This window comes from Pseudochaenichthys georgianus, unplaced genomic scaffold, assembly GCF_902827115.2.
Source record: "Pseudochaenichthys georgianus unplaced genomic scaffold, fPseGeo1.2 scaffold_546_arrow_ctg1, whole genome shotgun sequence".
NCBI classification, from domain to species: domain Eukaryota; kingdom Metazoa; phylum Chordata; class Actinopteri; order Perciformes; family Channichthyidae; genus Pseudochaenichthys; species Pseudochaenichthys georgianus.
The window spans coordinates 69,284-80,376 of record NW_027263107.1 but is presented as its reverse complement, the minus strand read 5'-3'; the positions used below and the strand labels follow the sequence as shown (position 1 = coordinate 80,376).

The 11,093-nt window shown below is 46.0% G+C and overlaps 1 protein-coding gene across 1 annotated transcript; it reads left to right on the top strand.

The window, feature by feature from the left end:
• The first annotated feature begins 6,377 nt into the window (after nt 1–6,377).
• LOC117443144 (olfactory receptor 4B13-like) lies at nt 6,378–7,298 on the top strand. Its single transcript, XM_034079093.1, has one exon. The coding sequence runs from the start codon at nt 6,378–6,380 to the stop codon at nt 7,296–7,298; it is 921 nt and encodes a 306-aa protein (XP_033934984.1).
• Nucleotides 7,299–11,093: the final 3,795 nt, after the last annotated feature.

Below are 11,093 nucleotides of genomic sequence, written 5' to 3'. Positions count from 1 at the left end.
CTTTCAGCAAAGGCAAGACATAAGCAGACTTCCATACTTTTGGAATTGTATTAGTGCTGAGGGAGAGGTTACAAAGAGTAGTGAGAGGTGGAGCGATAACATCTGCAGCTATCTTTAAAAAGAAAGGTTCTACGTTGTCCGGGCCGGCCGGTTTCCTAGGATCTAGCTTAGATAAGGCTTCATGAACAACATCAACAGTAAAAGGAGTACAACTGAAAGGGTTTTCCAGACCACGTTGTTCAGAGTCACAGACTGGGGTGTTCACAGAAGCAGAGTTAGTGACAGAATCAAGCAGAGAGCCACAGGACACACAGTGCTCATTAAAGCAGCTGAGCATAGAGCCCTGTCCGACAGAGAGCAGGTGCTGTGGTGAGGCACGGAGGAGCTCATTACGGATCTCACCGTGGATATCGATTTTATGGCTTTCCAACATTTCCTAGGATTATTTAGGTTTTCTGTGGTAACTGACAGATAGTACTTCGACTTTGCACTTTTGACATTTGAAGTGAAACTATTCCTTAGCTGCCTAAAACGCAGCCACTCTACCTCTGAGCCGGATCTCCTAGCCTTTGCCCAGGCCTTGTTCCTCTCATGAAGGACACTGGACAGCTCAGCAGAGAACCAGGGAGTGTCTCGTCCCTTCACTCTAAGTGTACGCAGGGGTGCATGTCTATCAATGATCTCCATAAAACCAAGATAAAAATAAGACCATGCGGTTTCTACATCAGCACACAGATCCATTTACCCCAATCAAAATCAAACAGATCATGAACTAACCTGCTCCACAAAGTGTTCATGTCTCTCTTAATGATAATGCGAGGTTTAACCTTTTGGACCTTAGTGTCCCTAACTGTGGCTACAGCTCAGAGATCGCTCAGATCATTAGCAGATACTCCCACAGATGAGTATTTATGGGGAGCATTAGTTAGAATGAGATCAATTAGGGAGGATTTATTAGGGACTTGATGTGAGGGCGAGTCGGACTGTCCACAGTCTGAGTAACATTCAGAGAGATACAAAGGTTTTTAAATCCTCTGACTCTGCAGTTAACCAGTCCCAGCTCAAACCTCCAAGCAGCACTATGTCCTGTAGTCTAGCTGAGATAAAAGATTTGCTAGTGAAGACAAGGAGTCCTTGCCAGCTGAGGGGGGTCAGTAGCAGCCCACCACCATGACCTTTGACCCTTTGCCACTTCTATATTTAAGGCTAAACATCAAATTGCTTCCTGATCGATTTGGAAACTAATGCGGTTACACTGAACTTATTCTGAACATAAATGGCAACGCCACCGCCTTCATCAGGCCGGTCGGAACGATACACATTAAAACCATTTAAGGCGACGTCAGAGGCCAGACAGACTTGTTTAGCCGTGTTTCAGATAAGACAATGACGTCAGCGTCAGTCGAGCCCAGAGACGGACAGCATCTAGTTTACCTGACAGACTGCGCACATTCAAGTGGATGAAACCCAACCCAGACCTAGCTTTAAAATCAGCAGGAGTAGCGATCTGACTACTACTACTGGGCGGACCAGGGTTAGGTTGGACATTTCCTGACAGTAATAACAACAACAAAAACAGGCATCTTTTCCTCTTAAGCGACACACATACACCGTCATCTACTTTAGAGACACCGGAAAAGTCTGCGAGAGTGTTATTAGAGCTGAAGAAGCAGTCCTGAAGAACCATCATCGCAGGAAAACAAAAAAAAAATGTGTCGAGCAGATTGACTGTGACAAGGCAACCGGTAATTGTTTGAGCAACACATCCGAACCTTTGCAGGGGATGCCCACTGCGGGTGGCAGAACAGACCTGAGTCCAGTAGACTCCTCAGAATGACTAGAGACCTTCTCATCGTCCACGACGGTTAACAGGCACAGCAGAATCCCGAAATGGGCCATTTTCCCAGACCAGCAGAGCATCCGGATAGGCGTGCAAGCAGGCCCGAAATGTGGCGGCGCTCCGTTCTCCTCGCGATATCCCCGGTGCAGAACCTCCTCAGTAGGCCTACAGCAGGATAGGCGAAGCAGGACCAGCTCGAGGCGTAGAGGCGCTCCGGTCTCTCAGCGATATCCCCGTGGTAAAACATGCAGCGTTTAGAGAACACTCAGCAGCTTGAGGAGACATGGCAGCGTTTAGAGAACACTCAGCAGCTTGAGGAGACATGGCAGCGTTTAGAGAACATCCAGCAGCTTGAGGAGACATGGCAGCGTTTAGAGAACATCCAGCAGCTTGAGGAGACATGGCAGCGTTTAGAGAACACTCAGCAGCTTGAGGAGACATGGCAGCGTTTAGAGAACATCCGGCAGCTTGAGGAGACATGGCAGCGTTTAGAGAACAACCAGCAGCTTGAGGAGACATGGCAGCGTTTAGAGAACATCCAGCAGCTTGAGGAGACATGGCAGCGTTTAGAGAACACTCAGCAGCTTGAGGAAACATGGCAGCGTTTAGAGAACATCCAGCATCTTGAGGAGACATGGCAGCATTTAGAGAACATCCAGCAGCTTGAGGAGACATGGCAGCGTTTAGAGAACATCCAGCAGCTTGAGGAGACATGGCAGCGTTTAGAGAACAACCAGCAGCTTGAGGAGACATGGCAGCGTTTAGAGAATATCCAGCAGCTTGAGGAGACATGGCAGCGTTTAGAGAACATCCAGCAGCTTGAGGAGACATGGCAGCGTTTAGAGAACACTCAGCAGCTTGAGGAGACATGGCAGCGTTTAGAGAACATCCGGCAGCTTGAGGAGACATGGCAGCGTTTAGAGAACATCCAGCAGCTTGAGGAGACATGGCAGCGTTTAGAGAACACTCAGCAGCTTGAGGAGACATGGCAGCGTTTAGAGAACACTCAGCAGCTTGAGGAGACATGGCAGCGTTTAGAGAACATCCAGCAGCTTGAGGAGACATGGCAGCGTTTAGAGAACATCCAGCAGCTTGAGGAGACATGGCAGCGTTTAGAGAACATCCAGCAGCTTGAGGAGACATGGCAGCGTTTAGAGAACGTCCAGCAGCTTGAGGAGACATGGCAGCGTTTAGAGAACATCCAGCAGCTTGAGGAGACATGGCAGCGTTTAGAGAACATCCAGCAGCTTGAGGAGACATGGCAGCGTTTAGAGAACACTCAGCAGCTTGAGGAGACATGGCAGCGTTTAGAGAACATCCAGCATCTTGAGGAGACATGGCAGCGTTTAGAGAACATCCAGCAGCTTGAGGAGACATGGCAGCGTTTAGAGAACATCCAGCAGCTTGAGGAGACATGGCAGCGTTTAGAGAACACTCAGCAGCTTGAGGAGACATGGCAGCGTTTAGAGAACATCCAGCATCTTGAGGAGACATGGCAGCGTCTAGAGAACATCCAGCAGCTTGAGGAGACATGGCAGCGTTTAGAGAACATCCAGCAGCTTGAGGAGACATGGCAGCGTTTAGAGAACACTCAGCAGCTTGAGGAGACATGGCAGCGTTTAGAGAACATCCAGCATCTTGAGGAGACATGGCAGCGTCTAGAGAACATCCAGCAGCTTGAGGAGACATGGCAGCGTTTAGAGAACATCCAGCAGCTTGAGGAGACATGGCAGCGTTTAGAGAACATCCAGCAGCTTGAGGACACATGGCAGCGTTTAGAGAACATCCAGCAGCTTGAGGAGACATGGCAGCGTTTAGAGAACATCCAGCAGCTTGAGGAGACATGGCAGCGTTTAGAGAACATCCAGCAGCTTGAGGAGACATGGCAGCGTTTAGAGAACATCCAGCAGCTTGAGGAGACATGGCAGCGTTTAGAGAACATCCAGCAGCTTGAGGAGACATGGCAGCGTTTAGAGAACATCCAGCAGCTTGAGGAGACATGGCAGCGTTTACTAAAAGCTGCAGAAACCAAACGCTGAAAATACAAAACGCTTCAGAATCTGTAACAGGAGCCAGTATGGGGAGGGGCTTCACACCATGACCCAGGGGGGGTTAAAACAGTAATGTAAAAGAATAACCTGACTGACATAACAACATGTCCCCCACCTTCAGACAGAAGCTGCTCCCCCCAATGACACTCTGAAACTCTATGAACCCACCTGCCATGACAACATGTAACAGCATCTGTGTTTCCATCGAAGAAACAGGGTCACACGACTTCATGAGGTTAGACATCAGTCCTGAAATCAAATCCAAAGTTTAGTCCCAGATCAAAAGTACATTCGAGGGTTTTGAAGATATTGTATTGGATCGTATCATAACATATATCTCACGACGTGTTCAGTGAGGGACGCTCCACTTCCTCTGGGGTTCTCTGTGGCATCGCACGGCCCTGTGTTCGTACAGCATCTTTTCCTGAGCTCCATGTCTCTCCCAGTGTCTGTGCTGCCGCTCCGAGCACCTCAAGTTCAACACACTTGAGCTCTTGTGAGAATCAGCGTCTTGTCACTATAGACATTGGAGAAGAAGCTTGTTGTGACCGTGCCTCTCAGACGGAAGCCATCAGAACGAAACCTGAACGCCCGTCTGTTGAAGCGGATCCATCAGACGGCCGCTGGATGCTGTTGTCATCGATTCTGCGACGTTAACATGTGTTGGTGTTTATCTCTGCGTGTGGACCGTCCACCTCTCTTTACAGCTGTCACACTGAAGCTCATTCACACAGGTGTTCAGAGCACGCTGTCTTCCTGTCGCTGCTCATGGTGGAACAAGAATATCAAAAAGCAAGGGACGATGCTAGTCCGTATAACAGCGGTAATACGAGGTCAAGATATTGTTGTCATAAATCAAACATAAATGTTGACGAACAACAAAATAAATGTTGACGACTAGAAACCAAGGTGGTGACGACTAGAAAACAAGATGCTGACGACCAGAAACCAAGATGGTGACGACCAGAAAACAAGGTGGTGACGACCAGAAACCAAGATGGTGACGACTAGAAAACAAGATGCTGACGACCAGAAACCAAGATGGTGACGACCAGAAACCAAGATGGTGACGACTAGAAAACAAGATGCTGACGACCAGAAACCAAGATGGTGACGACCAGAAAACAAGGTGGTGACGACCAGAAAACAAGATGTTGACGACCAGAAACCAAGATGGTGACGACCAGAAAACAAGATGGTGACGACCAGAAACCAAGATGGTGACGACTAGAAAACAAGATGCTGACGACCAGAAACCAAGATGGTGACGACCAGAAAACAAGGTGGTGACGACCAGAAAACAAGATGTTGACGACCAGAAACCAAGATGGTGACGACCAGAAAACAAGGTGGTGACGACCAGAAAACAAGATGTTGACGACCAGAAAACAAGATGGTGACGACCAGAAAACAAGGTGGTGACGACCAGAAACCAAGATGGTGACGACTAGAAAACAAGATGGTGACGACCAGAAAACAAGATGTTGACGACCAGAAAACAAGATGGTGACGACTAGAAAACAAGATGGTGACGACCAGAAAACAAGATGTTGACGACTAGAAAACAAGATGGTGACGACCAGAAAACAAGATGGTGACGACCAGAAAACAAGATGTTGACGACTAGAAACCAAGATGGTGACGACTAGAAACCAAGATGGTGACGACTAGAAACCAAGATGGTGACGACCAGAAACCAAGATGGTGACGACCAGAAAACAAGATGTTGACGACTAGAAACCAAGATGGTGACGACTAGAAACCAAGATGGTGACGACTAGAAAACAAGATGGTGACGACTAGAAACCAAGATGGTGGCGACCGGAAACCAAGGTGGTGACGACTAGAAACCAAGATGGTGACGACTAGAAAACAAGATGGTGACGACTAGAAAACAAGATGGTGACGACCAGAAACCAAGATGTTGACGACTAGAAACCAAGATGGTGACGACTAGAAAACAAGATGGTGACGACTAGAAACCAAGATGGTGATGACCAGAAACCAAGATGGTGACTACTAGAAACCAAGATGGTGATGACTAGAAAACAAGATGGTTACGACTAGAAAACAAGATGCCATCTGCACCAAACAGAGAATTGTCTGCATTCTTTAAGGACAGGCCTATACGTCGCTGGGTGACATTAAAATAACGTGGAATGACGGATTGAATGGAGCACGTCTGCTTCTGGTGGTGAAACCCTGAGTTACAGAAGGAGGATCCCTGAAGGATGACGTCAGTGAGCTGCAGACAGAAGGTAAAAGCAGCAGCTCAGAGTTTCAGCTCAGTGAGGAGAGCAGCACCTCACACACTCTGGATCTCTGTATTATACACATTGATATAGGACGGTCAGTTTGGATCATCTGTCTTATGTGTTCTCATGATGAGGAACATGTGTTCACTGTTATTGCCATGTTTAAAGTGACATCTACATCCAGGTAATGCACTGCTCGTGTTGTGATGCTTGAAGAACCACAGGAGGATCATGGTGAACTCTACTCACATTTCATATTTCACTCTTGCTGCATACTTCGACACAGGGGTTTTTAAGTACTTGTTCTTCATGATCGTCATGTGCGTGTATGTGTGTATTTTAGGTGCCAACGTGTTGCTTATTGTGGTTATCTGTGTGAACAGGAGCTTGCATGAACCTATGTACCTCTTCCTGTGCAGCCTGTTTGTAAATGAACTGTGTGGTAGTACAGGGTTGTTTCCATTCCTTCTGGTTCAGATCCTCTCTGACATCCACACTGTCTCTGCTCCGCTCTGCTTCCTGCAGGTTTTCTCCGTGCACACATACGGCAGTGTGGAACTGTTTACCTTAGGAATCATGTCTTATGACAGGTATCTTGCTATCTGTCATCCTCTGCAATATAACACACGTATGACTTCTAGCAGGGTTGCGTTCCTCACGGTGTTTGTGTGGGCGTACAGTGTTCTGGCGAGTGTGGTCATGCTGTCTCTGAGCGTCCCTCTGCAGCTGTGTGGGGACATCATTAACAAAGTGTACTGTGATAACTACTCCATTGTTAAGCTGGCCTGCTCTGACACTACGGTCATTAATGTCTGTGGACTGGTTTACATATTCACCGTGATAGTAGCTCTTATAATACTGATCGTGTACTCGTACATGAGGATCCTCAGAGTGTGTTTCTCTGGCTGTAAGCAGAGCAGACAGAAAGCTGTCAGCACCTGCACCCCTCACCTCGCTTCCCTCATCAACTTCTCCTTCGGGGCTTTCTTTGAGATCGTGCAGGGCAGGTTTAATATGAGGAAAATACCCAATATTGTGAGAATTATCTTATCGTCGTACTGGCTCTCGTGCCAACCGCTCTTCAACCCTTTATTGTACGGACTGAATGTAACCAAAATACGTGACATTTGCAGGAGTCTTGCTTTGTGGTAAAATAATGTGCAGAACTTCTCGTGTATCTTACAGATTAGACACCCTGATGATAGTGATAATGGTTCAAGTGTTTTTATTTGCCATACGAACATAGCTACTGTGTAGTTATGACGATGAAAGTCTTAGTGAAATAGTGCAATAAGAGTCTATATGCAAGTAAATGGAATAATATATTAGATACATAATCTCTGAGTAACAGCCAGATGAATGTTAGGGATGTGTTTCCAAAGTGCAAGTGTCTGACAGTCTTATGGCCTGTGGGAGGAAACTGTCCCTGACTTGATGGTTAAATGATTCAACATAAAACCTGTTAATAAAGTGGATTGATCATGAATGCTGGTGGTGAATGTTTAAAGGCCGTATAGTAGGGATACGTCAGTGTGTGCACCGTGAGGATCGGTCATGCACATACTGTATGTGAGAAGTGCTCATAATGTAACTCAGACCTTTAGAATATTTACACCAATATCAGTCCATTTGCACTTGTTCCAGATGTTGATTCTTTACCGCTGTTTGAGAAAAATATAAATCTGATATTCTTAAACTCTCCTTTGTCATACTCTAATACAGCATCTATTCCAAAAAGATATAATCAAAAAACACTTTTATTGACCCACTAGGAGCAAGTTTAGTTTCTAACAGATACAATATATGAACACAACTATTAATATTCATTGAATCCCAAATAGGGGTTGATACTTAGTGACACGAAAGATAAGTGCTTAAAGTACATTTAAATGCCTTTCATATGGAATTGATATTCAAAAGTATTTTGTATTTAATGTAATTATTATATTAATTAATATAACTCAATGTACATCAAGTCACCTCTCAGGGGGGGCACCACTTTATATCTAAGGACAACGATAGACTAACTCAGTGGTTCTCAACTGGTCAGGCCTCGGGACCCACTTTTACTTAAAGTGAAGTACAGCATATTTCCCTTATATCCCTTCACAGAACTAAAGTATGCTTTTAAATAAGGTTTAATGAGATGATGGAATCAAAGCTGAACTGTTTAACATAAAAAGACACACATGCTGAAAACCCAACCCCAGCAGGGGGTCTGGGGGTATTCTCCCCCAGGAGATGTAATACTAACATATAAACTACGCATTCTGGTACTCTCTGAGAAAAAGACATATTAATAATATTTGATGCCATTGTTTGTGTTTCACTTAGTTCTGACAGCTCGCTGAGAGAGAGCAAAGAGGAGAGAGTGTGTGAAGTACTTTGTCGGTGAGGGGAGATAGCCCCCATTGTTCTGCGACCTGTCAGTCATCAAACCAGGGGTCATATTTCATTATGTGTTCATTTGTATCTGAAGCTGTACCCATGGATGTATAAAGAATAGTTCAACCGCAAATGCATTCTCCGTGGGGACTTCCGGCAACACTGTTCTTGATTCTGATTGGCCAGACGACTCGAGAAAACATCAGCAAAGAGGTTTTTATTGAGAAGATGATCACTACGTGACAGAAGTTTCCGGTACTTACAGTCCAAAGCCGACTGAATGATATGCATTAGAACATCGGGCCTTCAAAATAAAAGTTTGACTTTTTTCCAAAAAACAAAAAAAGATATTGTTTTTATTTTCACCTTTTTCTTTTCTTCACTCACATCTGCGACCCACTCGAAACGGGTCCGCGGCCCACTTTTGGGTCGCGACCCACCAGTTGAGAACCACCGGACTAACTAATAATTACATATCAATATATTAAGGGTTAATGGATTAAGGAATTCTTGTTTCGTCAATAATCAGTCTTGCATGATATTAAAAAACAGAAATGTAAGATTTTCTGAAAAAACTCTGTATTTAGAAAATGTTTAAACTTTGTTGACTTTCTACAAAAAAGTCAGAAACTTGAGAGAAGAAGAAGCAAGTTTCAAGTTTCAAGTCTTTATCATCATGTGCTCAGCAGCTACAGTGTAGATATGGCAATGACAAACCGAAGGCTCCTCCAAGAGAGCAACATGAATATATATAGGACATAAAACAAATAAAACAGATGAAATAGTAATAATAATAATAATGGGTTCCATTTATAAAGCACTTCATATTTGATTTCAAATCCCGAAGTGCTCCAAGTAGTGAGCATGAACAGTATAAATAAACATTACACGGTAGAATTAATAAAAAAGCAATACAAAAATAATAAATAAATAAAAGGGTGATAAAAATGTCTAGGCAAAGGCTCTTTTGTAGAGATGGGTTTTGAGGCCTTTTTTAAAAGCCTCCACGGTCTGTGGTGCCTCGTGCGGTCGGGGAGAGCATTCCACAGGCTGGGGGCAGCCGAGCAGAAGGCCCGGTCTCCCAGAGCACGGAGCTTAGTCCTGGGGGGTTTGAGGAAGTTGGAGTTGCTGGAACGGGTGGTCCGCAAGGAGGTATGGGGGGTGAGGAGTTCCTTGAGGTAGGGAGGGGCAGTTCCATGGACACACTGGTGGGTGAGGACGGAGACCTTGAATTCTCCGTGCAATAGAATGTTTTGAGATGCGCAAGTAAAAACAACCTTCCTTCTGGATAGGGGTGGGACTCTATTCTTCTCCGGAGTTGCTCAAGGTGTGAGGCGCCGGGCGGGTGTGGGGATACTCACAAGTCCCCGGTTAGGTGCTTCGTTGTTGGAGTTTACCCCAGTGGACGAGAGGGTCGCCTCCCTACGCCTGCGGGTTATGGGGGGGGAAACTCTGACTGTTGGGTGTGCTTATAATAATAATAATAAATTCGATTTATAAAGCACCTTTCATTGCTAACAGCAATCCCAAGGCGCTACAGGAGGCATACTAAAAACAAAAAATAAACAAAAGTTTAATCAAAAGCTTTTTTTAAAAGAAAGGTTTTTAAGCCTTTCTTGAAGGCGTCAGTGGTCTGTGGGGTCCTCAGGTGGTCTGGGAGGGAATTCCACAGGTGAGGAGCAGCTGCACAGAGAGCCCGATCCCCCATTGTGCGGGGTTTGGTCCTCGGGGGAAGAAGCCGATGGTTGGTTGTGGAACGGAGGTTGCGTGTGGAGGCTTGTGATGTGAGAAGTTCCTTCAGGTATGGAGGAGCGTTCCCATGGATGCATTGATGGGTCAGCAGTGCGATCTTGTATTTGATCCTGAATGAGACAGGAAGCCAGTGGAGGGAATGAAGAACGGGTGTGATGTGGTTGTACTTTCTCACCCTCATCAGGGTCCTAGTGGCACTGTTCTGTACGTATTGGAGCTTCTGAAGGCTCCCGCTAGGAGTCCCGATGAGGAGAGCGTTGCCGTAGTCGAGCCTTGAGGAGACGAAGGCATGGACCAGTTGTTCAGCATCTGACAGGGAGAGTGTAGAATGGAGTTTGGCATTGTTCCTGAGGTGGTAGAAGGAGGTTTTTCACAGGTGTTTGATGTGGGTGTCAAAGGTCAGATGCCTGTCAAATCTTATACCCAGGTTGGTAACTGCTGTGGAGAGGGGTATGTTTTGGCCAGAAAAGGTGCTGTGGGTTATGGGGGATGACTGGACCTGGTTTGGTGTGCCAACTAAAATAGCTTCCGTTTTGGAGATATTAAGCTGCAAGAAGTTGTGTTGCACCCAACAGCAGTTCAGAGTATTCGGCCTTCTGGGAGACCCTGGAAAGAGTCCTGTATGGGCTCCTGAAGGGGACTCCTTAGTCCTGCTGGGAGACCCTGGAAAGAGTCCTGTATGGGCTCCTGAAGGGGACTCTTTAGTCCTGCTGGGAGACCCTGGAAAGAGTCCTGTATGGGCTCCTGAAGGGGACTCTTTAGTCTTGCTGGGAGACTTCAGCGCACATGTGGGCGATGATGGAGACACTT

Bases quoted from the DNA above. Each gene is read 5' to 3' on its own strand.
- LOC117443144 (XM_034079093.1), top strand. From the start codon at position 6,378: ATGGTGAACTCTACTCACATTTCATATTTCACTCTTGCTGCATACTTC.